Source organism: Sphaerodactylus townsendi, linkage group LG02, assembly GCF_021028975.2.
Source record: "Sphaerodactylus townsendi isolate TG3544 linkage group LG02, MPM_Stown_v2.3, whole genome shotgun sequence".
Classification (NCBI taxonomy): domain Eukaryota; kingdom Metazoa; phylum Chordata; class Lepidosauria; order Squamata; family Sphaerodactylidae; genus Sphaerodactylus; species Sphaerodactylus townsendi.
The window spans coordinates 15,813,645-15,841,633 of record NC_059426.1 but is presented as its reverse complement, the minus strand read 5'-3'; the positions used below and the strand labels follow the sequence as shown (position 1 = coordinate 15,841,633).

The 27,989-nt window shown below is 48.8% G+C and overlaps 2 protein-coding genes across 2 annotated transcripts in view; one reads left to right on the top strand and one right to left on the bottom strand.

Annotated features, from left to right (window-relative positions):
* Nucleotides 1-6,987, top strand: part of CCNYL1 (cyclin Y like 1) — a 47,583-nt gene extending 40,596 nt beyond the window's left edge. Inside the window, exons 11-12 of the mRNA XM_048483542.1 lie at nt 2,583-2,745; nt 5,746-6,987. Of these exons, the coding sequence (XP_048339499.1) occupies nt 2,583-2,745; nt 5,746-5,862 (280 nt within the window). The 3' untranslated portion in view covers nt 5,863-6,987. The remainder of the gene's footprint in view (nt 1-2,582; nt 2,746-5,745) is intronic.
* FZD5 (frizzled class receptor 5) lies at nt 517-27,398 on the bottom strand. The gene is given in 3 exon segments (XM_048483541.1): nt 517-561; nt 25,098-26,550; nt 26,552-27,398. Coding segments are annotated over 2 exon segments (1,767 nt in total). The 5' UTR covers nt 26,891-27,398; the 3' UTR covers nt 517-561; nt 25,098-25,122.
* Nucleotides 27,399-27,989: the final 591 nt, after the last annotated feature.

The window sequence follows — 27,989 nt, the reverse complement described above, 5'->3', positions numbered from 1 at the left end:
AGGTTCAACTTTAAAAAAACATTTGGAAAGTTGAAGCCTTTTTAAAGAAAGGTTTCACCGCTAATGACAGCCAGCGTGGTGTAGTGGTTAAGAGCAGGTGCACTCTAATCTGGAGAACTGGGTTTTGTTTCCCCTCTTGAGCTGTGGAGGCTTATCTGGTGAACCAGATTAGCTTGTGCACTCCAACACATGCCAGCCGAGTGACCTTAAGCTAGTCACAGTTCCTTGGAGCTCTCCCAGCCCCACCCACCTCACAGGGTGTTTATTGTGGGGGGGGGGGGGAGGGAAAGAACCTTGTAAGCCCCTTTGAGTCTCCTTACAGAAGAGAAAGGGGGGGTATAAATCCAAACTCCTCTTCTTCTAGTTGCTATTTACCAAGCAAGTCTTAAATGTGATTCTTATTACGCTGTCAGTCTTCACCATCTGTGTGTGTGCTGTCCAGTCTCAGCTGACTTGGCGATCTCATGGGGTTTTCAAGGTGAGAGACATGTGGAGGTGGTTTGTCCGTTTGCTTCCACCTGGGCTGAGAGAGTCTTGAGAGAACTGGGGCTGGCCCGTAGTCTGCCGACAGAAAAAAGGGTTAGAAACTTAACCTCAATACCAGAGGAAAGAACCAAAAGGTGAAGATAAAAATGGGCCCTTTAAATGGCTACTTTGCAAAAATACCAGGTTTATTCAAATTAAAATCAAAATACCATAGCAAAAGACCCTAAATAGCCTCCCAAACATACATCGATGAGCATACATTGATGAAAATCACAACACGATAACATGTAAAGTCTTGTGCGACGCTTATTTTAAGTTGATCAATTGTGCATTGTATCCTCAAAACCAACATTGTTGGAAAGCAGGAGGCAGGTAACAAACAGCCTTCAGTTTTAGGAAAACTGAAACGACAGTGACTAAAACTCTCTTCTAACAAATCCTCTTAAAGGAAGGTACTTCTTGTGGCTTGTCCTGCCTGCAACTACCCAGTGAACCCTTGGCTCATTCCGCACACGCAAAATAATGCACTTTCAAGCTGCTTTCACAACTGTTTTTGCCATTCTGCACAGCTTCAAAGAGCCCTGAAAGCAGCTTGAAAGTGCATTATTCTGCGTGTGCGGAATGAGCCCTAGTGTCTCTTTTGCTGTTTGTGGACTTTACTTAGAACAGATAACCTGAATGTTTTTTTTTTTTTGGGGGGGGTTTGGTGTTCAGCTGAGTTTTCAGTGCCGTGGCTTGGATATACATTCCAGTGCATCTTGATTGCTGCAATCTCAAACTTCTTGAAAGCTTTTTAAAGGTGCCACTGGGACTTCTACTTGATATAAGAATTCAGGTTCTGTTCCGGGCAGAAAGGAGGGAAATTACATGTGTTTGGGTTCAGATGTTGTCTGGTTTCTTGGCTGCACGTTCTGGCTAGGGTCGGTGCTCCAGTCGGTGTTTGGTGATCTGCCCCCTTGCCAGTTTGGGTTGAAAAATGACTTTGATGGTTCTGGAGCCTGTGCCAATTCAAAGGGTTCTTATAGTTTCACTGTATTCTAAACAGCAGTGGATTACAGAGGAATATCGGCCAGTTGTATGTCGACATATTTGTCGTCTTGGATGCTTGCGCCTGCCTTCGAATTCAGCAGAGTTGAATTTGCCGGAAAAGAAGGCGGTTTAAAAAAAAAACACGCACGCTTCTTGCTATAGCTTGCAGAATCGCATTGTGTGTTTTAACATAACCCTCCTAGGAATTTGAAGAGCTGGTTTTGACGCTGTCTCTCACCCATCTCTTAAGATGCTGCTTGCAAGATGAGCTGCGCGTGTTACATTACCCGTCCCAGCGTCTTGGTATTTCTGAGTGCTTTTCTAACCATTCTGAGTAGTAGTGACCTGCGCCTGAATCCATAGGATGGATTTCAGACGCATAATGTTTAAGAAAATTCCTCCTCCCATCCCTCTGTTAATCATAGCATCCTCTCCGGAGCTTGGGGCAGGGGACTTTTTGCCGCCTAACGCGGGGCCGGCTGGCGCGCGCCTATTATTTATTTATTTATTTATTTTGGTAGAGATGAATCCATGTTGCCTCAAGAGGCTTTTTGCTCGGGAGATAATAGCCCGCGGCTCTTCAGAGATCCATTTGTTGCCGTGGTGATACGCCGGCTTCTTTTGTTGGTCCACCTCTACTTCAATAAATAAAAAAAAACCCCTTCCTGTTATCAACCTGGGGAAAATGCAAGTTCTTCAGAGCTAATCAACAGCCGGCATCATTCTTTTCATCTGATAACTATAGCGCAGGGGGCCTTGTAAGAACGGGAGCGGGGGTCTGAATTGTATACAGCTGCGCTAATGGAACTCCATAGGGCAGCGCTTCCAGGCGGGCAAAGTGAGCACGGGATGGATCATAACCTCTTTGTCCCTAAGCAGGACGTCCCCGGATTCAAACTGCCCCTTCCTTGCCTCTAACTCCACCATGTATTTTGGGGGGGCCCTTTTTAAAAAATGCTTTGTTTGGTTGGCTTTTGACTCTGAATGATACGAAAGTCCTCATTTTGTTTGTGATTCTCCCCCCCCCCCCCCGCCCCCTTTCCCCTCTTGTCCCCCGCCCCTTCCAGGAATGAGATGGAAAGACATTTCTTGGAGCTCCTGCAGTTCAATATCAACGTTCCTGCCAGTGTTTACGCCAAATACTACTTTGACCTTCGTTCCTTAGCGGACGGCAACAACCTGAGCTTCCTGCTGGAGCCCCTCAGTAAAGAACGAGCTCAGAAGCTGGAGGTAACGGCCCCGGGACTCGATGGGCCAAGGGTTTGTTTGCGTAACAGCCACTGCGGTGGCTAATCACGTTAGTGTGGCTCATAAAGCTTTTTGGTCTGGTGTATTAAAGGGTTTATTTAACCCCATAATGACAGAAAGTCTCCCAGGAAAGATGGCTGTCTCTGAGGAAGCGTGCACACAAAAATGGAGGGGAGTCAACCCACAGAGATAGTGGCCGATCTGGGTAACATGATTTGCAGGCCGATGGCTCATTGGGATTCTTCAGAGTTCTCCCTTTATTGGCATTTAGATTATACATAGTAAACAAGGACTGGAAAGTTTGACAATAAATCGCTGTCTGCTTTCTAACTTTGACAGTTTGTACAAGAAACGTCGCAACCGTGACGGTGATCTCTGGAATATAATTGTTCAGTAAAATTTGGACAGTGCCATCCTTATTTGTGAGATCTTTAGAATGGATTAGGGCAGTGGTGGCGAACCTATGGCACGGGTGCTGGAGGTGGCACTCAGAGCCCTCTCTGTGGGCACGCGCAAACAGAGTGCCCCCCCCCCCCCCGCACACACACACATCTAGGCTGGCCTCGGCCACTGGGCTCAATTATTAGCATTAAACCTAAGACCTCGTTTTGGGAAAACAGTAAGTGCTGTTAAACCCCACTGATTTTCATGCAAAGAACTAAAGCGCGATCCTTTACCTGGGAGTAAGCTCGGTTGCTGGCAATGGGGCTTGCTTCTGAGTAAACCCTCCTAGGGTCGTGATTCACCTGTTGGAAGAGTTACACAGTTGCTTCAAAGCAAAGCCACCGATTACCACCAATCTCACTCCTGAGTAACTCACGCCTCGGAGCTAACCATTTTTTCTAAACTGAAACCTCAGTATTCAGGTTAAATTGCCGTATTGGCACTTTGGGATAAATAAGTGGGTTTTGGGTTGCAATTTGGGCACTCGGTCTCAAAAAGGTTCGCCATAACTGGATTAGGGGAAGGATAAAGGTATTACACGGTACTGCATGCAACTGGCAATCCAAGATGATACGTTGGGTTGTGTCAAGGGAACTTGGAGAACATATACATGTTCTCTCCTGCAGCAAAATCTTCTGGTAACTTTCAGTCAGTACCTTTGAAGGAAAGGCACTGAATCGAGCTGAAAGGCTTTGTGGTGTCAAGGAACATCCAAGTTGTGAAAATATTCAGCCACTCTTCCATAGGGAGTTGATAGTTTTAATACTGTCGGAGAGCTTGTAGGTGGTTGGGTGGGGAATAACGCTTGGTATTCTAGAACAAACTGTCTCTGTTTTAAAGTTCTGAATGTGCAATTCTCACTAAAAAAATCCAAAGGGGTCAGTTGAGAATCCTATCTGTCGAATGCTGGGATTCTGTAACTCTGGTGCGTATCCTCTCCGAGATCATAATTCAGACATGAATCACAGCAAGGCAAGGGGGTAACGGAAGAAGGAGTGGAGTTGGATCTTAGCAAGGGAGGACAGAGTGGGCTGGACTGCCGCCACAAGAGAAGGAGCAGGGTGCCCCCGGGACTGGGGGCGACTTCCCACGGCTGCTGCTTGCTGAGCAGGCGGCAGCACAATGGATGTCCATTGGCAGCGGGGCGGGGTGGGGGGGAGTGACAGGACAGGTTGCTGCCCCTCCACCTCAGGAGTCCAGACTGCTCACTTAGGTACACCTAGTTACAGCCTTCGACACTCACTGATTTCAATGGGTTTCGAAAGTTGTGTCACCCCGGGAAACCGCTGAGCGTCAAGCCTACACCAGACTCGGTAGCCGAGCTCAGACATTTCCCACGCTTTCGATTCAACAAACTTTGGTTACCTTCTTCTGGAAGATACTCCTGGCTTTTCGCTTCCAAGAGCAAGAGGTTAACCAACTGTGGATGGTCTTCCCTTTTTATTTAGTGGCCACCGATAGGCAAATGCTCTCTGACTTGGACCGTTTCCTCGCGTCATGTTTTTCTAACATGCTGATAATCTCTGTGTCAGTAAATCATAAAGCCTAGCGTCAGTTTTCCCTCAGCCGCGATGGCATGCAGTTTGTGAGTCAGTGACTTGAGGACGCACGTGATCGTTCAAGGCACGCTCTTGTCACGGGGAGAACGAGACCCTTCCTTTGTGCATTCAGGCCAGCGGGAGCTGAGATGTATTCTTATACTGTAAAGTTATTTGTACTGTCGCTCTGGCCTTAGATAAGGCATTTCTTCTGCTTTCCTTTTGGTTCAACACGCTACTCGTGGGTTTCAAGTGCTGCTAATACACTTTGGTGTTTAATCTCCATGGGCAACCAGGATGTTTCTGCCAGTCAGAAAACCAGGAACCCAAAAGTGAACTGTATTTGGACCAAATGCTCCAGAGGCATGGGTAACCCCCTTGGCCCTTGCTTCCAAGCTTCTCCCTTGGCCCTTGCTTCCAAGCTTAGTTTAGATCTGCAGACAGATCTAAACTAAGAAGTTGGGTTGGATGTTGAGCCCCCCCCCTCCCCCCACAGCACAGCCCAGGGTTCTAAGAGAAGGCGGGGGGACGCTGCAGTTTGGAAATCAAATGTTGCTTGGACATGCGCTCTCCTAAAGCAGTTTGCTAAACCGAAAGATCTGCAGCTTCATCAAAGTGTGAAAATTCGTTTTCGTAGTGAGTTGGATCCTCTTTGATGCCTTTAATGAAGGCCGCTTTTATTCAACGGATGTATTTATCTCCCCCATCAAGGTTTCAAAAGCCGGCAGACTTGCCCGGCGTCCTTAAGGGTAACAAATGCCTAGTTTGTTTCTTTTTCTTTTGTTTACATTAATCAAGCCAGCTTTTGAGAGTGGCACCGGTGCTAAATGGGGGCTGTTTTCCACTGGAAATCCCTCTTTCCCCAGTTCTTGCAATGTTCAGAGCAATGCTGTTGGCCTTCGAGAACACAAATAACCCTTTGGGAGATGTCAATTTTTTAAAAGTGTGTTTTAGTGCTATGGGGGCATCTGCTGATTCTGTCCGAATGTGCTTGTTACAGGCAATCTCCAGGCTGTGCGAGGACAAATACAAAGACTTGTCGAAAGCTGCTATGAGGCGATCGTTCAGCGCTGATAACTTAGTCGGTATTCGCCGTTCTAACGCCATCCTCTCCTGAGCAAGATGGGACGTTGCGACGGGCCGGCGTGTTCCTCCACACTGAGAATACCACAGCCACCATTAAGCTGGCAAATGGGTTGCAATGGTGTCTTCCAGCCAGAGGGGCAGGGTGAGCAAATGCAGCCCAGGAAGCCCCCCCAGAGCCAGAGGAGCATAACCCCTTTGGGAGCGGGGAACGGGGGAGAAAAGACGGGACTTGTCGAACGGGCACACCTTTTTGACAAAAAAAACCCAGAGGTGCAAAAACTTTTTGAAGATCCTTTCTCCGTTCTCTTCCCCTTTCCCCTCCTCCACACAGATGTTTGCTTACTGTGTAGGCCTATAGCTGTGAACTATGTGAGGTTTTTTTAAAAAAAAATAATTACTAGTTTTAAATTTTAGGATTTTGAACATTAACACGACTCTCCATGGTCGCAACGCTCTTCCCCTGCGGTCTCCCAGGACCACGCTGCTGTGGCCACCTTTCAGGGACGGAGCAGTGTGGATCGCTGGGACTCCCAGGACGCGGTTTAAAGTCAGTCTGGAGCTCGTCATGGCAGCGCTGACGACGACTGAAGGCTCTCTGCTGCCCTCCGCCACACATCTGTTGCCTGCCGGTGTTCTGTTTTAAGATCAAGGGGCTGCCGAGTCGCATGGGGCATTCGTTGGGTGAGCTCGATCGCTTGGCTGGAGATCGCCGAAGGGTTTGGAAGTTTTGGCGACTGGAGCAGAGAAACGAAGTTCTGTCGGTTTGCTAGTACAAGGGAGAGGGGAGGAACCCAACCGCCAGTGGGTCCATTTCTTGTCACCTATGGTGCTTTTCATGTTCTCCTACTTGTAGTCAAACCCTGGGAGAGACGCGATCCATCGCACACTACTTTGCCTGAAAAGCTGAGCCAGATCTGTATCGAATGCTTAGCCCAAACAAATGTACCGACTTGGGTGTACTCAGACAATTACGGCTGTGCTGCTAAAACAGTTATCACAATAAAGTGTTATTGGAGGGGGCAGGACTGTTTTTATCCACCCCTCGCCCCGGTTTTCACAAGACCTGAAACGGACAACAGTGTTGAGGGTCCTTGACTTGCTGGGGGAGGGGAGAACATGATGACCCTCAGTTCACATAACCGCTTTTAAAACAGTCCAAAAATGTAGTATTTCACAGTACCTGCTCTGAAAGGCAGCTTATAAAATTGGCTTTTCTCCTAGATTAAGTGATTGCTGGCCGAGAACTGTTTGCGATAATACATTGTCGAAGGCTCTCACAGCCGGACTCACTGGAGTGTTGTGGGGTTTCTGGGCTGTATGGCTGTGTTCCAGTAGCATTTTCTCCTGATGTTTTGCCTGCATCTATGGCTGGCATCTTCAGAGGATCCTCTGAAGATGCCAGCCACAGACGCAGGCAAAACGTCAGGAGAAAATGCTACTGGAACACAGCCATACAGCCCAGAAACCCCACAACACTCCAATTTGCGATAACTTTTTCATACACCTAAAACTGGGCAGCACCTCACTTCCAAGTGAGAGCTGTCTGGCCATTTGCCCTTTCGAAAGCCTCCCTCATCCGGTGGGCGTGACGCCAACTCCTGCGCAGCCCTCTCTTTCAGTCTGGTGCCTTGAAGTTCCACGGAATCCCATGCCCCGCTTGCCCCCGCGGGTGCCCTCTGGCATTCAGACTGTTGGTCTCATGCAGTATTTTTGTCGACCAGCTCCAGGCGGGCCGTCTACGGTCTGCGACTTCAGGTATTGGTCACAAATTTAAAATTTTGAAACAAATGCTACATCTTCAGGTGGCTTTCCCTTTCTCATGTTTGTATTTAAAAAAAAGAGAAGCTAATAATAAACTCTATTTTAATTAAGACCGGGTGTTGTTGGTTCTCTTTTGTGTCTTCTCGGTTCAAAGGTATGCTGGATTAAAGCGGCAGGACCAGCTTCAAGTGGCCCCAGCAGCATGTGGCTGTCATAGATACAGGCAGGGCATGGCCAGGTCTGACCTAGCAGGGCCAGACGAGCAGCAAGCACAAGCTCAGTCAGGTCACAGTCCAATGAGTCGAGGCAGGCAGCAGGCAAGGCGTAGTCAGCTCACAGTTCAACAGGTCATGGCACAGGAGATCAGGTAAACAGGCTGGAGATCAACAGCAGACCAGGTACCTGGAGGCAACAGGAAACACACTTGTTGCACCCAGGTAGGCTTATAGAGAGAGCCTTGTCCATAGGGTTGGGATTCTGCAAGGAGTTAATCCTCATCAGATGCAGACTTCTAATCTCCCATAGCTTGCTGCCAAACAGGCACCCCTTCTTTGCTTCTGCAGTAGCAGCCTCTGCTTCTGCCTCCTATGCACAGCTGACTCAAGACCGGGTTCCCTAGGAGGATCTGCAGGCTCCTCCATCTGCATGTCATCAGGCAGGGAAGGGCTGGGCGTTGGCTCTGCTGCCTGGTCTTCCTCAGGAGCAGCCAACGCTGGCTGCACTGTGTCCTCAGGTTTTGACTCAGAGTGTGTCCTGTAAGTACCCAGGGGCTGGCTCATGACAGATACCCTGCTCATTCCAGTAGGGCAGGCTGGAGAGCTAGGAGGCAGCTCTGCTGTTAAATGTAGCAGTATCTGGACTGCTAGGCTGGAATCCATAGGACTTTAGAAACTAACAAGATGTTTGAGTTACCAGCTTCTGAGAGGCTCCTTCTGCACATGCAGAATAATGCACTTCCAATCCACTTTCAGTGCACTTTGCAGCTGTGCGGAATAGCAAATTCCACTTATGAAAGTGGATTGAAAGTGCATTATTCTGCATGTGCAGAAAGGGCCAGAGTCAAGCTTGTTCCCTGAAAATCTTCAGCTGCTACTAGACTAAAATCGGGCTATTCTACTGCAAACCAATACAGCTACGCTCTGAAACTGCTTAGATTGTGGCAGCCACATTTAATGTGCTTGTTCATCTGGGCTTTTTGTAGTGGGGGAGAGAACCTTGGGGTGGATCCTATCCCTCTCCCCTCAGCAAAGTTTGTTTATTAAAATGTTTACGCCACACTTTTCCTTTTGGCTCAAGCTCAAAGCTTCCCCCCAACTTAAGGAGTTCTAGCTCCTGTGGAAGAGTCTGTAGGAAAGTTACTTGGTGGATGGTTGGAGTCACCCTTTTTCCCACAAGGATCTTTTCAAGCTGCAGCTACCTGCATACTTAATCTCGAAAGAAAGTTTCTTGGGAGTTCCGTAGGGTTGGCAGTGTGGTCACGAGGTTGCTCGCTTGATGTCCTCACATCCCAATCACTCCTCGAAAAGTTGGAACTGTAGCTGCCCAAACACCGGAACTCCTCCATATCTTAATTCTGACCGTTAACATTTTTACGCAAAAGGTGCCTCACCGATCTGAAATTCCCATTCAGATTTTCACAGCGCTTTTCTTGCTGCTGATTTGTTGCTGACTGGGTCGTTCTGCAATGCATGCTGGTAAGAAGGCAAGGACAGGTTGTATAAATGCAAGGTTTTTGCTGGCACTGGGAGTGTGGTGTTTACCTGCATCCGGCAAGCGCTTACTGGAGAGCTAGACCCGAATGACATTACGGGCATACGTCTTTGGATTCCATGAACAGGACTGGCACCAGGTGAGGAAGTGGGAGAAAAGGGGAGAGTAGCACTCACAAACCCTTCTCCACAGTTCATAGATCTCAGGCACAGCATTGCGACAAACGTAAGACTTGTGTGTTCTCATAGAGCAGGTCGCTGGGCTGAAACGGGGATGAAAGAAGGACATCTCAGGAGAGAGGGGCCTATAATGTGCTGTCCAATCGCAGCCAATTCAAGGTGACCCAGTAGGGTTTTCAAGGCAAGAGACAACCAGATGTGGTTTGTCCTTGGCTGCATAGCAACTCTGGACTTCCTTGGTGGTCTCCCATCCAACTACTAACCAGGGCCACCCTGCTTAGCTTGCAATATCTGAGTCCGTGGTGGCGAACCTTTGGCACTCCAGATGTTATGGACTACAATTCCCATCAGCCCCTTGCAGCATGGTCAATTGGCCATCCTGGCAGGGGCTGATGGGAATTGTAGCCCATAACATCTGGAGTGCCAAAGGTTCGTCACCACTAAGAGCAAGTTGGAGGGAGGCATCCTTGGAAAGCCAGCGTGGTGTAATGGTTAAGAGTGGTGGACTCTGACCTGGAGACCCGTGTTTGCTTCCCCACTCCTCCACACGAGCAGTGGATGCTTATCTGGTGAACAGATTTGTTTCCCCTCCCCCTATACATGATGCCTGCTGGGTGACCTTGGGCCAGTCACAGTTCTCTCAGAACTCTCACCATACTCAGGTGTCTGCTGCAGGGAGAGGAAGGGAAGGAGATTGTAAGCCGCCTTGAGTCTTATAGGAGAGGAAGGTGGAGTACAAAGCCAGAGTTATCTTCTTGAAAACATGGAAAGAAAATAGTGCAATAGCTGGACATTCGTCCTCAACGAGTTGTGTTGGCATTTCGGTTGTGCAGCCCGTCACCGTGAGAACAGCTTTCTGACACAGAGGAGAGCTCTTGACATCTCGACGGGAGCCAACCAGATGCGTGCCTGTTTTGCTCCAGTTCTTTTTCACTGCGTGAAGATACCTTTACATAATTTCATGATGACGTAGTCAGAGGTTCAGCTAGGGCTCAAGATACAACCAGCGGAGGGCAACTCTTGAGCAGCTGACTTCTAGCCTTTTGTATACAAGCGTGTGTGTGTGTGTGTTTTTTTTGGTCTCCCAGGTAATTCCATATTGAAACCTCTTCAAGTAGGTTTGGCCGGTAGATGTACACTCGTGCGGTGGGATCAATCTTGCTGCTAAAGCATCGAGTGAGTGAAGGGTGAGAGATGAATTTCAAGTACAGGTGAAGGAGGCCAAAAATTAAATGCCACGTAAGATATTACTGGAACCGTGACTCTCGGCTGATGTAGTTACTGGTGAGATGGCAGGACAGAGATCCTCACATAAGAAAAAGGGGTGCAGCAGTAAATATTAGTAATAGGACCACAACTACTGTTGCACTCTGGCTGTACCTACGTTTTCAAATATGTATATCTATATACATGAGTTTATATCACTGTTCATATTATATTTCATTAGTTATAAATACAATCATTTCTTGTCAACAGCATCCAACAGGTAGGTTCAACTTATTTTTAACAATTATAACAGATAGATTGGCTTCATATGGGTACTTTTCTCTCTAGAACATGGCATGATGGGAAATTTCAGCTCTGATTGAGAGAAAAGTACCCATATGAAGCCAATATAAATTATATCTACAACCTGTGAGGCTGATGAAACCATCGAAAAACGCAGATTAGGCGCAATGCGTTTTCCTCCTTGTGTTTAAAAGAATTTGGACTTAAGCCTGTGCACAATTTTGGACTTATTATTGAATATGTACAGAATACTTACCTGAGTGGATTTATATAAAATGTTGATGAATCAAGATGGACTGAATATATATTCCCATGTGTGTATACATGTTTTCGCATTGATTGAAAGCTTACCTTACGGAAGCTGAACTGACGGGAGAGTATGAACTAAATACTTACCTGAATTAATATGGATGACCCTGAATCTATCTGTTATAATTGTTAAAAATAAGTTGAACTTACCTGTTGGATGTAGTCGACAAGAAATGACTGTATTTATAACTAATGAAATATTAAAAATATGATTTTATATTGTTCACCGCCCTGAGCCCTCCAGGGATAGAGCGGTATATTAAATCCAATTAATAATAATAATAATAATAATAATAATAATAATAATAATAATAATAATAATAATAATAAACAATGACATAAACTCATGTATATAGATATACATTTTTGAAAACTTAGATACAGCCAGAGTGCAACAGTAGTTGAGGACGGAGAACCTGATATGCATCTAGCTGTGCCCAATGCAGTGTCCTGGCATGGAAAGCTGCACATTTGTAAAAATTTGGCTGGACTGAGACACTTGGCAACCCTGAAAGGCATCCCTTTTAGGTATACATTGCAAATGCCATTCCCTGTGGGTAGAGTGTGCTCCCAGGATATTGGCTGTATGTGGTTCAACCATCCTAGAACTGCATGAAAAAGAGGAATCCAGGATCATCCACAGTTAAGAGCGGGCAAGATCTCTGTCTTTCACCTCAACCATGAGGTTACGATTTGCATTCTGTTCTGTGACGACAAATGCCGTTCTTTGGGTGTTCCCTCTTTGGAAGAAGGATAGTGCTGTTTTTGTAACATAGGGGAAGTTTGTGGTGCTGAGGATCTGCTCTCAAAATATCCGCTGTCCCGCATGACAGCATAAGCATTTCTTGTCATTGTGCACGCACAACGAAATTTACAGCAGCATTCCTCGATGCACACAATTTCAGACTCATACCCCATCCTCACTTTCCCCTTCCTCCACCCATCCCTACACAGCCCCAAACACATCAACACGAAGCCATGAAGTTCAGCATCGCCACAGCTCTAGAGTAGAAGCTGTCTCTAAGCCTCTTTGTCCTAGTTTTGATAGACCTGTATCGTCTGCCGGATGGTAACAGTTCAAAAAGAGAGTGTGCTGGAGGAGACGCGTCCCTCAGAATATTTTGGGCTTTCTTTAGGCTTCGGGAATCATAGAGTTCTTCCAAGGAGGGGAGAGGGCAGCCGATAATCCTCTGTGCAGTAGTGATCACCCTTTGGAGCGCCTTCCTATCTGCCACTGTGCAACTGGAGAACCATACACAGATGCAGTAGGTTAAGACACTCTCTATAGCACAGTGGTAAAAGGACACCAGGAGTTTTCCATTCAGTTGTTGTTTCCTTAAAAGTAACATGATTTGTTAAGTTTCATCTGGATCCCTCTGAACGGTTCTCTCCCAGATGGGTTTTGTGTGCCTGCGTACTGAGCATTATCATGCATATGCTTACGAAAATACCCCTTCCTTCCTTCCTTGTATTTTGAGGCTTTTCCTGAGTCGCCACAAGAAGATCCAGGGCCTCAAGATGAGTTTCCTTCCACAGAGGAAGGCTGCCCATTTATCTTCTGTGTTGTCTCACAGCAGAGAAGGGTTTTTCCCCTATAATACTTGAATTCACCCAGATGAAAGAACCAGAGGGCTAGTTATACTTTGCATTTTGACACGACGCTTGCCTTTGCATTAAAACTCTGAACGGCATTTCTAGCTTCCCGACCAATATGGCTGGTAAACTGGACTCAAGGGCCATGGCGATTCACTCTCTGCTGTTCAGTGAAGTTTGTAATAGAGCTTGGGTTTTTCATAGCATATCAACACGCAGGCCTCACACCGAATTGGGCCATCCAGGTAAGCATTGTCTACTCAGGCTGGCAGCTGCTCCCTGGGACCTGGCCAGAGGTGGGATCCAGCAGGTTCTCACAGGTTCCCGAGAGTAGGTTACTAATTATTTGTGTGTGCCGAGAGGGGGTTACTAATTGGTGATTTTGCCACGTGATTTTTGCCTTAGTTGCGCCCCTCCTCTCAGCAGTAGCGCGCAGAACTTGAAGCAGTCTAGCAGGAGGTGCACTGGCGTGTGTGGCAGCCTGCGCCTGCGTGCATTCATTTCCTGCCCAAGGACCAGCGCAGCGCCTGCGTCCTTGCCACAGCCCCGCCCAGCAATGCCCCGCCCCCGGAATGCCCGCCCCCGCCCCCGTTGTGCCACGCCCAGCCCCATTGGCGCTACGCCACTGTTTGAATCCCACCACCATCGGAACCTGTTATTACAATTTTTGGATCCCACCACTGGACCTGGCCCATAGTGGATATGCCAGGAATCGAACCTGGGGCCCTCTTCCACCAAACCACAACCTCTCACATCTAAACTCAATAACCCAACTTTGCAACAGGGCAGTTGCAGCTCTAAAAAACATACAGGAATTGAGCACTGTGCCTTCTTCCCTGTTATTGTGATAAAGAACTGCGAGTTCCCCCTCTCACATACACACACCCTTCTTTGTGGCCTATCTTCAGGGGTCTGCAACCTGTGGCTCTCTAGATGTTCATGGACTACAATTCCCATCAGCCTCTGCTGATCTGGAGAGCCACAGGTTGCAGACCCCAAGCGCAAGGAGAGCCCTTACCATTGCGCGTTTTAACGTTATGCCCTCTGCCCTATTAAAGGGTAGGTTCAGCAATTTAGACAAATCCGCAAGGTTATGCAGTTGCAAACTTAAAGTGGTTGAAACCCTGACTCACCAACTCTTGCCCTGCACCAGATTCGATAACATCAGATCTAAATATACCAACTTACATTTTTTCTTCCAATCTGGGCTGCCTGATCTGACTAGGTTATCTCTATTGTTAAACAACTCGGACCCCGGTCTTTGTGAAGAGATCGCCAACTTCATTGCAGAGATAGTTGAGAGTTCCCAGTAGAACGTATTTGTTGTGCTCCCCATGGGGCCTTTTATCTATTATGTATTAATGCAATTGTTCCCGATTTATGTTACTTTTTCTGACTATGCCAATAAAGGCTTATGTATGTATGCAGACCCCTATTCTATATGCGTGCCAGGCAGGGCCCTGTTTCCACCGCCAACGTGCATAGGAAATCAATTTTTGAGCCATGTCCTTGGCTTTCCTGATGACTCGAGTGGTGTTCAGATGTAGTGTATGTGTGTGTTGTGTTTTGTCACCGAGTCACGGCTGACTTTAGAAGAAGAGGAGTTTGGATTTACATCCCCCCTTTCTCTCCTGTAGCCACTTCTGCAGAGTTAAGCTTATAACGTCCCCAAATTGCATGTCTTCTTGTGCAACTGGTTTCTCGGCACCCTCGTATATTATAGGGAGGAAAGAGCTAGGTGTTCCAGAAGATCTTGTGCTAATGTAACTATGCTAATTTTTTGCTAGCACATTGCTGGGTCCAAGCTCTCCTTTCGGGAAGGAAGTGTGGAAATATGGCATCTTTACCCTCCCTCTGAGACAAGAAGGCTTCCAAACTGCGGTTAATGCTATTGGGTCTAGATCCTAGTTTAGCTGTTGTGTCTTTCAGGCATCGCAGAAAACATCTAGCATTCGCAGTGGCTTTTCCTTACCAGATTGTTTCATCCATTACTAGATTGTGCGTGTGAAATGCTTTGAATCCAACGGATTGTCAGTGACTGGGGTTGCGTGCACAACATCTGTTTGTTCTTGGTCACTCATAATTACAGTTGTCATCAGAGGTGGGATCCAGCAGGTTCTCACCAGTTCCCGAGAGTGGGTTACTAATTATTTGTGTGTGCCGAGAGGGAGTTACTGATTGGGTCTGCTTTTCTGTTAGAAATTCCATTAGGTCCAAAAATCATCAAGTCCTGTTGTTTCCTATGTGGCTGGTTAGCAAAGGTAGAAAATGGGATAATTCTCCCTGTTGGGCTGTTTTAAAAACATGTTTTAGAAATATGGTAAAGTTCCTTGTTTAAGGAAAGTCTCCTTCTTTTGATTTCTAGAAACAAAATTAAGTATTTGAAAGTATTAAGTATTTGACAGGCAGTCAATTAGAGGAGAAGTCGTTGTTTCTGTTGGCAGTAGACGATAGGACTTGCTATAATGTGTTTAAATTATGGACAGAAAGATACCAGCTGGAAATTAGGAACTTTTTTTTACAGTAAGAGTTTTTTACAGTCACAGAGAAATTATTAATGCCCCGCCCCTGGAATGCCAGGCCACGCCCCCATGGTGCCCCGCCCAGCCCCATTGGCGCTTCGCCACTGTTTGAATCCCACCACCATGGGAACCTGTTACTAAAATTTTTGGATCCCACCACTGGCTATCATCTAGAAAGTCCTTTTCTAATGTTGGCACTGGATCAACGTGGTTCTATTTGTGGGGGTTAAGTGATGTCTTGTCGACGGCTTCCATGGCCAGAATCAACTGGGCGCTGAGCGGTTCTGGGCTGTGTGGCCGTGGTCTGATAGTTTTTGCTCCTAAGATATTTATTATTACGGCCTTTTTACTCCTAACATTTTGCCAGCCTGCGGGGCTGGCATCTTCAAAGGCATGTCACGATCAGACGTTTTTCTCTCTGTGGCACACATCTTACCATACAGATGCCAGTCATAGTGGCGGGTGAAACATTGGCAGCAAAAACCACCAGACCGTGGCCCTGCAGCCTGGAAAAACCCCACAGTTCCCAGTTAAATGATGGTAATGTTCATAAATAGACAAAAATCAGATCCTCCTACAAACTTTGAGGGGGGGAAATCCCACTTTTGTGTAAAAATCTGAAATTATTGAAGCAACATCTAAACCTTTAAGAAAGGAGAATAGCCACTGTGGAGGTTGCTAGGCAGCCACAACAATATTGCCAGCCTTCAAATCTTGTTTTCTGGCTGGGGGGCGGGGGGGGCACTTTTTAGGGCTATTTTGGCCTTGCAGGCTGGCCCTGCTTTCCATTGCTTCTGCTCTCGAGGAAGGACTCATCAGGGCCTGGGCCAGCAGCAACTACTAGGCAACACTCCCATCTGTTTGCGCAACTCACCCTGGTATGGTGGTGGCTACAGGACGATGCGAAGCCACACAACATGCCAGGGTCCTGCATTGACTCCACACACCTCATACAACATAGCCAGGTCTAGCAGTGACTACCACAGCAGTGACAGCCACAGCTTAGTAACCTGTATGACTTTTTGCAGCTTGTCCAGACTTTTCCTGAGGAACGAATATTCCCAGCAAGAAAGGGCAGCTGAGAGCCAAGTTGATGTGGTGGTTTGAGTTTTGACCAGGATCTGGGAGAACCAGGTTGAAATTCCCACTCTGCCCTGGAAGCGCCCTGTGAGAACATGGAGCCGGCCAATCTCGCCTACCTCGCAGGGCTGTTGTGATGCTAAAATGGAGAAGAGAATGAGGAAAGATGCTTTGGGCCTTTTGGGGGTGAGGAGAAGAGTGTAAACGAAGTTGTAAAAATTGAAAACTGGGGGTGCAGGTAAAAGAATTGTTGGTTATTGAGCCCGAAGGAGAGAAAAAAACACAGGGACAGAGGAAAGAGTACGGGGGCTGCCAGGAAATAGGGAAGGGAAGGGAATGCAGACGAAAAAAGACCCATTCAAGTTTCTTTCTAAAATCCATGAGATACTTATACCTCTTTCTCATATGCACATTTTTTTTTGCCATCTACTCACAGCTGATTTATGGTGACCCCACGGTTTTGTTTTTTTTCAAGGCAGGTGACATTCAGAGGTGGTATCCTGGTATCCCTTGGAGGGCCCTCTTCCAAATACTAACCAGGGTCAGGGTGAGAGCATGTGACTAGCCCAAGGTCATGCAACAAGCTTCCATGGAGCGAGTGGGGGTTCAAACCTGGCGTTCCCAGATCCTAGCCCAGTGGTGGCGAACTTATGGCACAGGTGCCAGAGGTGGCACTCACAGCCCTCTCTGTGGGCACAAACAGAGTCACTCACACACACACACATATCTAGGCTAGCCTGGGCCACTGGGCTCGATTATTAACATTAAACCTAAGACCTAGTTTTGGGGAAGCAGTGTAGGTAACCCTGTTAAGCGCTGTTAAACCCCACTGATTTTCATGCAAAGAACTAAAGTGCGATCCTTTACCTGGGAGTAAGCTCAGTTGCTGGCAATGGGGCTTGCTTCTGAGTAAACCCGCCTAGGGTCGTGATTCACCCATTGGAAGAGTTGCACGGTTGCTTCAAAGCAAAGCCACCGGCTACCACCAAGCTTACTCCCGAGTAACGCATGCCTCAGAGCCAACCATTTTTGGAAACGAAAGCTCAGTATTCAGGTTAAATTGCCGTGTTGGCACTTTGCGATAAATAAGTGGGTTTTGGGTTGCCATTTGGGCACTCGGTCTCGAAAAGGTTCGCCATCACTGTCCTAGCCCAACACCTTTACCACTACACCAGGGGATGCAACCCTACCCCTCCAGATGTTCATGGACCATGATTCCCATCAGCCCCTGCAGGAGCGGATGGGAATCGTGGTCCATGAACATCTGGAGGGGCAGGATTGGACATCCCTGCACTACCCCATGCGGACTCTCTTGCAAATTCTACCTATTCAATAAAGAGGGGCCTCAGATTTCTCTCGTGTGAACACAACCTATAATTGTTTTGATGTGGAAAGCATCGTTTGGTTGGACCAGACAGATGCACTCTGCTAAATGAAGAACCTTCTGTGGTAACAATTAATTCCTGCTCACTGGAAATGAGCCACAGGAGCCAACCCAGTGATTTGTAACGTATGCCGTCATCTCATGAACTCAGGACCAGCATATGTCGTTTTCTTCACCTCCATTTTATCCTCACAACAACCTTGGGTTGGTAAGGCAGGCTGCGCCAGGACTTGAACTCGGGTTCCGCTGTTACCACAAAACCATGCCACCTCCTCAACTACTGCATGTTCTGGTATTCAAACTCCTTGTTGCCGCTTGATTTAAACCCCATTTCCGTCGATCATAGGTGGTAAATGTTTCCTGTTGAGACTACTTCAGAAACTAAGGAGTCTGATAGGGAGGGCCCATGGGAGATCTTTTGTTGAAGGAATATTTACCTGATGGGTACCTTCCTGAAGAGCCCATAAGCCCTCTTCCGCCCCCAATCCAACAGGCCGTGACAGAGCAGAAATGCCTCAATTGTTTATGGAGTGTTTCCTTTCCAGAACAAACACATTCCTGTTCTCCCCCCCTTACTGGTTTTTTCCCTTTTCACCACAATCACAAACTGCAAAAACACAACTACGCTTGTCTTCAGTTTTCTCGTAACTCCCCTTCGTGCCGTCTAAAAACAAGCTCAAGTTTCCTTTGCATTTCCACAAAATGTATATTTAGGAACATGTGATCTTGAAATGGCTGGCTGCAAAATGGATACGGTGGACATCTTTTCTAAAAAAAGGTTTTGTTTCTTGAGCTGTGGTTTAGGTCTCTGGAAGGCTGTCTGTGTGTGTCTTCGTACCAAATGTGGGGGTTCAGTGCAGAAATTAAAAAGGAGATCTCATGAGTTAGACAAGGCATCGGAGTAGATGGATTCAAGGTTGACTTTGTATCCCGTTCCATACCTTTTTGCTAGCATTTGCATCTCCAGAGTTGCTACATATTCCTCTGCCTCAAAAAGTACACACACAGAAATCATACATGAATCAGCTGGTTGTTGTGGGTTTTCTGGGCTGCGTGGCCATGGTCTGGTAGATCTTGTTCCTAAAGTTTCACCTGCATTTGTGACTTCAGCCACAAGATCTACCAGACTACGGCCACACAGCCCGGAAAACTCACAACAACCAGTTGAATCTGGCCATGAAAGCCTTTAACAATATTTGTGAATCACTTTGGCACAATAGCAGGCAATCTTACTTTTGAACCAGCCCCGTAAGCGGACTGCCGCAACAAATGACTCAAATCTGATTTTTAATAAACCATTTTGTTTTTTCGAGTTAGTAATCCCTTAGCAGTCGTTCCAATAATCATATCTAGGCGAGGATTAAGGTGACAGTTTGAAGGTGGTTTATTTCCCCTTTAAAGCTTTTTACAGAATCGTCTAGTCTCTCTCCTTTTAAAAAACAACAACATATTTTGGCATGATTTTGTTAATTATATTGCAAAAAGTATGTAAAAGCTTGATCTACAAAAGGCACAATTGAAAGAGCAGTCGGGACCTGTATCTGGTATCACGTCAAGGAATTTGAACGTCCTGGTCCCCCCCATCTTGTGACTTACACCCAAACCCCCATCCCTGTCCTCAGGAGACTCACAGCCTGCTTCCAACCCGTATCAAAAGTTCCCTAGAGATTCCGTATATACAAAATTAATCTTTTAAAACAAAACTCTCGTACGTCTGTGATGTAATGAAGTTCTTTCCTGTACATGTATCACTGTTCACGTTGTCTGGATCCCAAGATATCAGGGCACTGATGAAACTAACGTGTATTTTGAAAGTGTATTGGATATCCAGAAATTTCCCGTTTCTGTTGCTTCTTATATTTTGATTTCCTTCTTTAGCATCCAGAAATACCTTGCTCAGCTGTGCACTGTTTGACGGCTGTAATCCTAGTTGTGAAACACTGGGAATTTAGCCCCTTAAATTATTAACAGACTGTGTTTAATATGTATTCTGGTAGTTGAACTACACCTCGGGAGAACCAAAGGTTCATTCCTTCTGGCCGCTGCTGCCAACCAGCCAAACGCTTCCATTTAAAAACAAAACAAAACAAACCTCCTAAAGCGTGATACACACAGATGATAATTCTGAGAGATGAGAATTTTCAGGTAGCCACCAGTTGCCTACTGTTACGTAATCGGCAAACAAATCAAGGCAAACAATTGACATTCTCCAAAGGAAAAGGCGTCTGCGTCGATTTGATTTGCGGCGACAATCCGAGCCGATAGCTGGAATCGCCAGCCGCAAGCGGCCAAAGTCTGTTTGGATGTCTGCAAAACAAGACAGGGACTTTGAACAGATGAGAGAAATATACTGCCGCTGCGGGAGCTGCTTCTCCCACCCTTTGGTTAAGTGAAGTAAAAAGCTGGGCCACTTCTTGAAGAGTCTCTCGCTTGCAGCCAGCACGCTTTATGGAAATTGATCATAACTGCAAATGCAACCTTAAAGGTGTAAATGTGGTTTTGCACCCATTAGACCCCTGGGAAGAGAAAGCATTAATCTTGTTAGTCGATGGCTGGCGTTAAATAAGGCATTATCTGTCTCCATCATCTATAATCCCATAATGTGGATTGTCACTTTCAACAAACCAGGTGTCTGCCAGTTGCCCTGTAATATGGCTGAATTGGACGGCTAGGAAGCGTGCACGCACAGGGTGGTCTCCTTACTGGTAATAAGGCACACAGAGGATCTTAAGAGAATGGACCAGTCTGTTGCCAGGAGGTGGGGTTGATAGTGGAAAGCACAGATGATTTATGACCGCTCTGTAGGGTTTTTAAGGCAAGAGACTTTTGGAGGTGGTTTGCCATTGCCTGCCACCCTGTGTGGGCGGAGTGAGTGCTGAAAGAACTGTGGCTGGCCCAAAGTCACCCAGCAGGCTTCATGTAGACGAGTGGGGAACTAAACCCGGTTCTCTAGATTAGAGCCTGCTGCTCTTAACCGCTACACTAGAACTGGACCGATGATGGGAGTGTGCCAATAATCGGTGCTGGACAGCCCAGTATTCAGTTCTGTTCTACAAAGAGGCCAGCCAACAAAAAGATTGTCTTATGGTTTCCTTCTGACAACGGCTCTAGAAGCAACTACTGAATACTATGTATGGTTAAAAACAGCCAACCTCTCTGTGTGTTTTAAAATAAGATATAGGTACAGCCAATACTGCTCTGCAGTTTCTTCTAACAAAGCTTTTGTGCGGTGTACACAAAATTATAAAGTGGACTTAGCCATCCAAGCATTTCAGTCTCAACACAACTCAGACGAGCACGTCCAGTGTTGAATGTAACAGCTCTGCAGCTTGCATTGTGTACCACAGAGACAGTGCGTACCACAGAGATGTGGGAGTAAAGGGATTATCGAGTGCCATACTTCGGGTGCCTCAATAACAGAAAGCCTCGAGGCCTTCTTAGTTCTATGGCAAGTACCATCACCCAGCTATTAAAGTTAATTTTAAATAGGCTGCCTAGCAGCCGCAATTCATGCTAATTTCTGCCATACTTATGGGACGAGTACCCTGTCTGCAGAGCTGCGGGACTAGAGGGTCATCAAATATAATCTGTACTTTTCAGGTAGAATCTCCCTCTTCCCCATTCAGTTTAAGGGTTAGATCACTGGTGACAAAAATAATATTGGAGGGGGCAAAAGGCTAGAGAGAAGCAGGAGCTAGATTTGAGTCCAGTAGGATCTTAAGAGACCAGCGGGATTTTCAAGGTGGGATGCCACTGCATTTTTTTTTAATGAATCCATGATTTTGTCCGTAGAAAATTTCCCCCCCTCAAAGTTCAATTTTTCTTCAGGAAAATGTGACGGCTTACAATTCTATCCCCATGTGGGGTTCTGGCTCTACCACCATACCGGTAGTCTTACTCAGTTCTCACTGAATGCTTTCATTGAATTCTCTAACCCCTGTGCTTTCAAGGGCAATATTTGGGGGGGGGGGGGGTTAAGCTCTCATTGAATTTTTTAATCCCTGCACTTTCAGGGGCAATATTTTGGATTTGTTCAAACAAAATTTAAAAGCAAGGTGTCAATGGATCATGTCTTTGTAAAGGCACACTGGATGGCACCGTTTCATGAACTGCACAAGTGTGATAATCTATACAAACTTTGTCGACCAGTTCCCAAGATCTGCTCCCCTGCTTTCTCTTTGACGGGATCTTAGAGGGGAAAGGGAAGCATTGCCGCTTCCAGATGGATCTCGGCCAAGTTTAGGCCTTGTCTTCACCTAGCGTCTCAAGGCGCCATGCGTATACTTGGCCTCTGACATCACTAATAGTGTGTCCATCCTGCCTGTGAACTGTGACTTCTCCAAAGCTCACACTCGATTTAGCTAAAGCCAACAATCCTGCCCCCACGAGGAGGTTATCTAAAGTCTCTCAGCCGGGCAGCTGTCTTCTGCGAGGGAAAGAAGCCTAAACGGAGGTTTTTCCTACCACCCGTTTCCCCTATTACCCCACTTGCTGGGGGAGCGGCAGTGAACGCACCCCGCTGTGCCGTAAACTGGATTGTTTGGGGAGGACTGAAAGACCACTGCCTGAAAAGAAGAAGAAAAAGAGTATGGATTTATATCCCCCTTTCTCTCCTGTAGGAGACTCAAAGGGGATTACAATCTCCTTTCCCTTCCCCCCTCACAACAAACACCCTGTGAGGTAGGTGGGGCTGAGAGAGCACCGAGAAGCTGTGACTAGCCCAAGGTCACCCAGCTGGCGTGTGTGGGAGTGTACAGGCTAATCTGAATCCCCCAGATAAGCCTCCACAACACAAGTGGCAGAGCTGGGAATCAAACCCGGTTCCTGCAGATCAGAGTGCACCTGCTTTTAGCCACTGCTCTTAGCCACTACGCCACTGCTGCTAGGTAGGCGTTCTTTGGAGCATTACCTCAGCAGACCTACATATCAGGGTCAAGGGGAGCTGTTGGTACTGAAAAGGTGCCGTTAACAGTTTTAAAGTGCAGGATGGTTACAAAGTCATAATGTATTTTTTAAAAAACCCTGTTCCCATTCAAATAACTTTGCTGGCAAACTGGAGAGAAGGTTGGATCCTGTTGGGAATTGCCAATGATGGAAAGCGTGGGCAATCTCCATGGATTCCAGCCCCCTGCGGTAAACCTTGGGCTCCCCCCTTCATGCTGTCACTGAGGGGACAACAGCCCCATCTTCTAGACGCAGCTTTTCAGGGGGTTGCCTGCATGTTCCGGGAGTCAGGCAAGCAAGTCAGGATTTCTGTCCAGCAGTATCTAAACCGCAGAATCGAATTTGGATTTTTCTCTCGAAACCAGGGTGTAGTCTAATCAGTATCAAGAACTTTGAACCCTGTTGTTTTCTGCCGAAGACGACGTTAAACTAGTTCTGAACTACTTCTGACGGGGAACGAAGGAGACTCACACAAACTCCAAGGACCACAGATTGTTTGGGGAGGATCTAGAAATTCTCCCTGTAGTATTTGATTAGCGAGGGCTCATCTGAGCACGTAACGCACCCCAAGAACTGGACATACCCAAGCCAGTTAGCTCAGAGAACAGCAAAATAATCCCACGGTTGCAACAATGCCCTTACCAAGGCTGTAGGTTGGTGCAGGGGGGTGTTACCCCTGAGGTTCTGACTGAGCGGAAGGGAGAATGTACATTCCCCTCCCTTCATGCCATTCATAGGTTGCGCTCCGTCCCAGCCTTTTCCAAAGCACCATCTCGTAACTATCTGTTTGGTCAGAGATCAATAAAACTGTCATCCTCTGGGCACATTCAATGCATTATAGAATAAGCCGATGAGCAGAAACGGTGTTTCGGAGCAGCCTGTTTTTATCGGTTTTCCCGTTCCCGTTTAAAGTGCAAACATTTTTGCATTGGCGCGGACACACTGCCAAATCTAATACTGCCTTGTTTTAGCGGGGGGCGGTCGGCTTAGCGATGCTGAGCCCCCTCTGCAAAGCGAGAGGGCGTGATTGTCCCTGCCAACATATTTTGCGTTTGGCCCTGCTATTTCAATTTTTGGAGACTGCACAAATGGAAGAGTCATATTTTCTACTGGGGATATTGGGGGGGGGGGGTGGAGGCATAAAAGCCACACTTCACAGATATATTCACTTACATAGATTTCTGGTATTGATCTCATCTTTTTTTTCCCTTTACAAACAGCAGCCAAACATTAAAACCATAAAATCCCGTGAGCGGCAAGCAGGAGAGAATGCGAAAACAGACAAGTGTAGTGGGGAAAGCAGTCCTAGGAAATCAAATGGGGCCCCGTGCCTTTTAAGGCTCCAGGCTGCAATTACTTGGGAGTGAGTCCCATCGGATTCAATGAGCTCCCCTTCAGAATAAACCCACGGAAGAGCAGCCACCCAGCTTCAGGACTCGGTCAAACCTAACCAAGCAATTTCCTTCCCAGGCCTTCCTAGATACTGCCTGAATCCCTTCCTTTACTCCAAAAGGGATTAAGTATTCAAATGAGCTTTGAGGAAACCTGTTTACCAGCACTGGATTTTACAACACTATCCCCGCCCCTCCTCCACCCCAGGTTTTGTTTTTGAAAGGTCCAGCGCATCAGGACGGAGAGAGAAGGGAATCATTTGCAAAATTCAGCTGAGAAATCGCTTTGGGGGATTATGTTAGTAACACCCAGTGCAAAGAAAGGTGGACGGGCAAATGCAAAGATTTTTGGCGCCTTCTGGACCTGGCGAGGGCTTCCTTGAAGCATCCTCCTCAAAACTGACACGCCGCCCTTCCTACTTTTTATTTTAATCGCCTCCTTTGGCACGGAGGGAGGTCAAAAGTGACGAGGCTGGATTTTAAACCCTCCAAAAATAAAACCTGAAACGGGAGTCTGTCCCTCAAGCCGATCACAAGTAGATCCCCCCCTCACACACACACATCGATTCTTTATACATTCAACTTCAATCGTGGTGCACACAAGTTGCTGAAATAAACAAGACAGGGTAACACAGATTTTAAAAGTCCTGGTCCTAGAAACCAGCGGCCAGCCTCTGTCTGACACAATATCCCAGTTCAGCCGAGCGGAACGGATTCAAAACCATCATTTCTCTAAATTAAATGGTTACGCGTAGACCAGAGGCCAAGTCAGGCAGGGCAAGGGAGAGGCGGGAAGGGTCTCTCTCAGAACAGAACTGAGAGGAAAGTCCCAGTTCTCCGTCTAAATCCTTTCCGGTCGGAAACTTAGGTCCCGCCACGCTTACCTGCTCCCAACCAGCAAGGTGCATTTCATACATGGGAGAAAGGAACCTGTTTATGGTAGGAGGCTGAACTGGGCACCCCGGTCCTAGCCATCAGAGCGGCGTTGGCCTCGCCGTACGCGGGTGCGCCGATGGGCTTGCCGCTCTGGCAGCATCTCCCCGTGAACCGTCTCCAAGACTCGAGGGTCTTGCCCGACCAGATCCAGACCCCCGAGGTAATGCCCACCACCAGGCACATGAAGTACTTCAACATGAAGACAGCGTAGCCGGGCTTCACGTTCTGCTTGTCCCCCGGGCAGGAGCAATTCTGAGCGAATTCCCACTTCTCCCGGTAGTGCTGCTCGTAGATGTAGCAAGCCACGACGATGGTCGCCGGCACCGTGTACAGGACTGTGAAGATCCCTATCCGGATCATGAGTTTCTCCAGCTTGTCCGTTTTGGTCCCCCCTTGTTTGATAACGCTCCGGATCCGGAAGAGGGACACGAACCCGGCCAGCAGAAACATCGTCCCGGTGAAAAGGTAGACCACCAAAGGAGCCAGGACGAAGCCCCGGAGCTTGTCAAGGTTCTGGTTGCCCACGTAGCAGATGCCGGCCACCGGGTCGCCGTCCACCGAGCTCAGGGCCAGCACGGCGATGGACTTGACGCTGGGGATCAGCCAGGCGGCCATGTGGAAATACTGGGAGTAGCTGGCGATGGCCTCGTTCCCCCATTTCATCCCGGCCGCCAAGAACCAGGTGAGGGACAAGATGACCCACCAGATGGAGCTGGCCATGCCGAAGAAGTAGATCAGGAGGAAGACCACCGTGCAGAGGGCCGGCCCCGTGGTCTCGTAGTGGACGTGGTTGTAATCTTGGTTGCAGGCCACGCTGGCGTGGCCCACCACGAGCCGGATGATGTAGCCGACGGACACGAAAAGGTAGCAGGCGGACAAGAAGATGATGGGCCGCTCGGGGTACTTGAACCTCTCCATGTCGATCAGGAACGTGGCCACCGTGGTGAAGGTGGAGATGAAGCACAAGACGGACCACAGGCCGATCCAGAAGGTGGCGAAGGTCTTCTCGTCTTGGGTGAAGTAGGGCTGGTAGCAAGGGACGGCGCAATTGCGGACGCTGCCCGTCTCGATCTTGTTGTAAAGCGGGTGGGTTTCTTTGGAGATAGAGACCAGGGGCTCCCGGCACTCGCAGGCCCTTTTGCAGTCCCCCCCCGGCGGGTGCCGGCCCGTCAAGGGGGTGAGGTTTTTATGGCCGTTCCGGGTGGGCCGGGTGGGCTTGGCCAAGAGCGGGGGCAAAGTGGTGGCCTCGGTCCGGTTGTAATCCATGCACAGCACCTCGGCGTCCCCCAGCGCCGGCAGCCCGTCGCAGTTCATGTCTGTCGAAATTACGGGCCAGCGAAGCGGCTTAAGCCAGATACTCGCCGCGATGAGGGGCTGGCAGCATGTCCGGGACTCTGGCCCTCCTCGGCTACACGGAGCGGCACGGGGGCAGGGGCTTGGCGTAGTCCGGCAGGCAGATGGGGGTGTACATGCTGCAGAGGAAGAACTTGAGGTCCGGCGAGCACTGGATCTCCACCAAGGGCCAGAACTGGTGCACCTCCAGGCCGGCCTCGTCTTGCGTGTCGTGGTTGAACTGGTTGGGCATGTAGGTCAGGTTGTAGCCGATGCCCTTGCACATGGGCACCGTGATCTCCTGGCACACGATGGCTTTGGAGGCGGCCGGGGCGGGCACGGGAGCCTCCAGCAAGAGCAGCCACAGGCCCAGCAGAGTGTCGCCCAGCCGGGGGCCGAAGCCGGCCATGGCCAGCGGGGCGGGCGGGCGAGCAAGGGGGGCAGCCCCAACAGCTCAGCGAGGCTCCGGCAGGGGGACTCGTGCAGCGTCTCCAAGGGCGCACATGCTCCGGGCGCGGCGCGGCGCCCGCTTTGGCGCGCCGGGGGTGCCCCCTGAGCCGCGGGGCAGGTGCCACCCGGGGGGATCCGGCCCCGCAAGCCCCATCCGCAGCCGCCCCCGGCCCGGCTCAGCCGCCCCGCGGGAAAGTTGGCGGGCGAAGTCTCCCTCCGCCGGGCGCCCCCATCCACCGCTTCACTCGCCTCGCCGGAGCTGCGCGCCCTCCGTTGCGCTCCCGGGCCGGCCGCCTGGAGCCCCGCGGGCCCGTCCAAGCTCGGGCTGCCGCGGGTGCCGCATCCTCCGGCGCGGAGGGGTCGGCCGAGGGTCTGGAGCGCGGCGCGGGGCGGCGGGCGAGAGAGAGAGAGAGAAAGAAGGAGAGCGGCTCCTCCGGCGGCCCCTTCCCCGACGCGACCGCAGGCGGCGACTGCAGCGCCCCGCCGGAGCCACCTGCGCTCTAATGCGCTCTGCAGCCGCCGGGCCGGCCCCCGGGCCCGCCCCGAGCCGCCGGGAGACGCCCCTTCCTCGCCAGCCGAGCAGACCCCGCGCTTGGGGTCACGGGCGCGCCCCCGGGGCCAGCCGGCCAGTGGAACTTCCCGGCGCGGAGGCAGTCTACCTTTCGTCGGGGAATCAGCCGGCCCGGGCCCCTTCCCGCCTAGCGTCCCAGTGGCTGACCCAGCAGGGCTTTTCTTAGGTCGCTTTTGCTCGTGCGGGATATTGCACTTTTAATCCACTTGCAGTGCACTTGGCAGCTGGATTTTACTGCGCGAGACAGCAACATCCACTTGCAAACAGTTGTGAAAGTGCATTGAAGGTGGTTTGAAATTGCATTATTCTGCATGTGCGAAAGTCCCCTTATTCTTGGCAAAATGGAAAATACAGCCATTGGGGTGCTCAGCAACATGCGGTCGGTGGACGCCTCCGGGGTCGGTGAACCCGTGTTGTGAAGGCTGTCTTCAGCTTGAGGCCCTGGAGGGCAGCTGCCGGCCACTTCATTGACCTGGAGACACCAAGG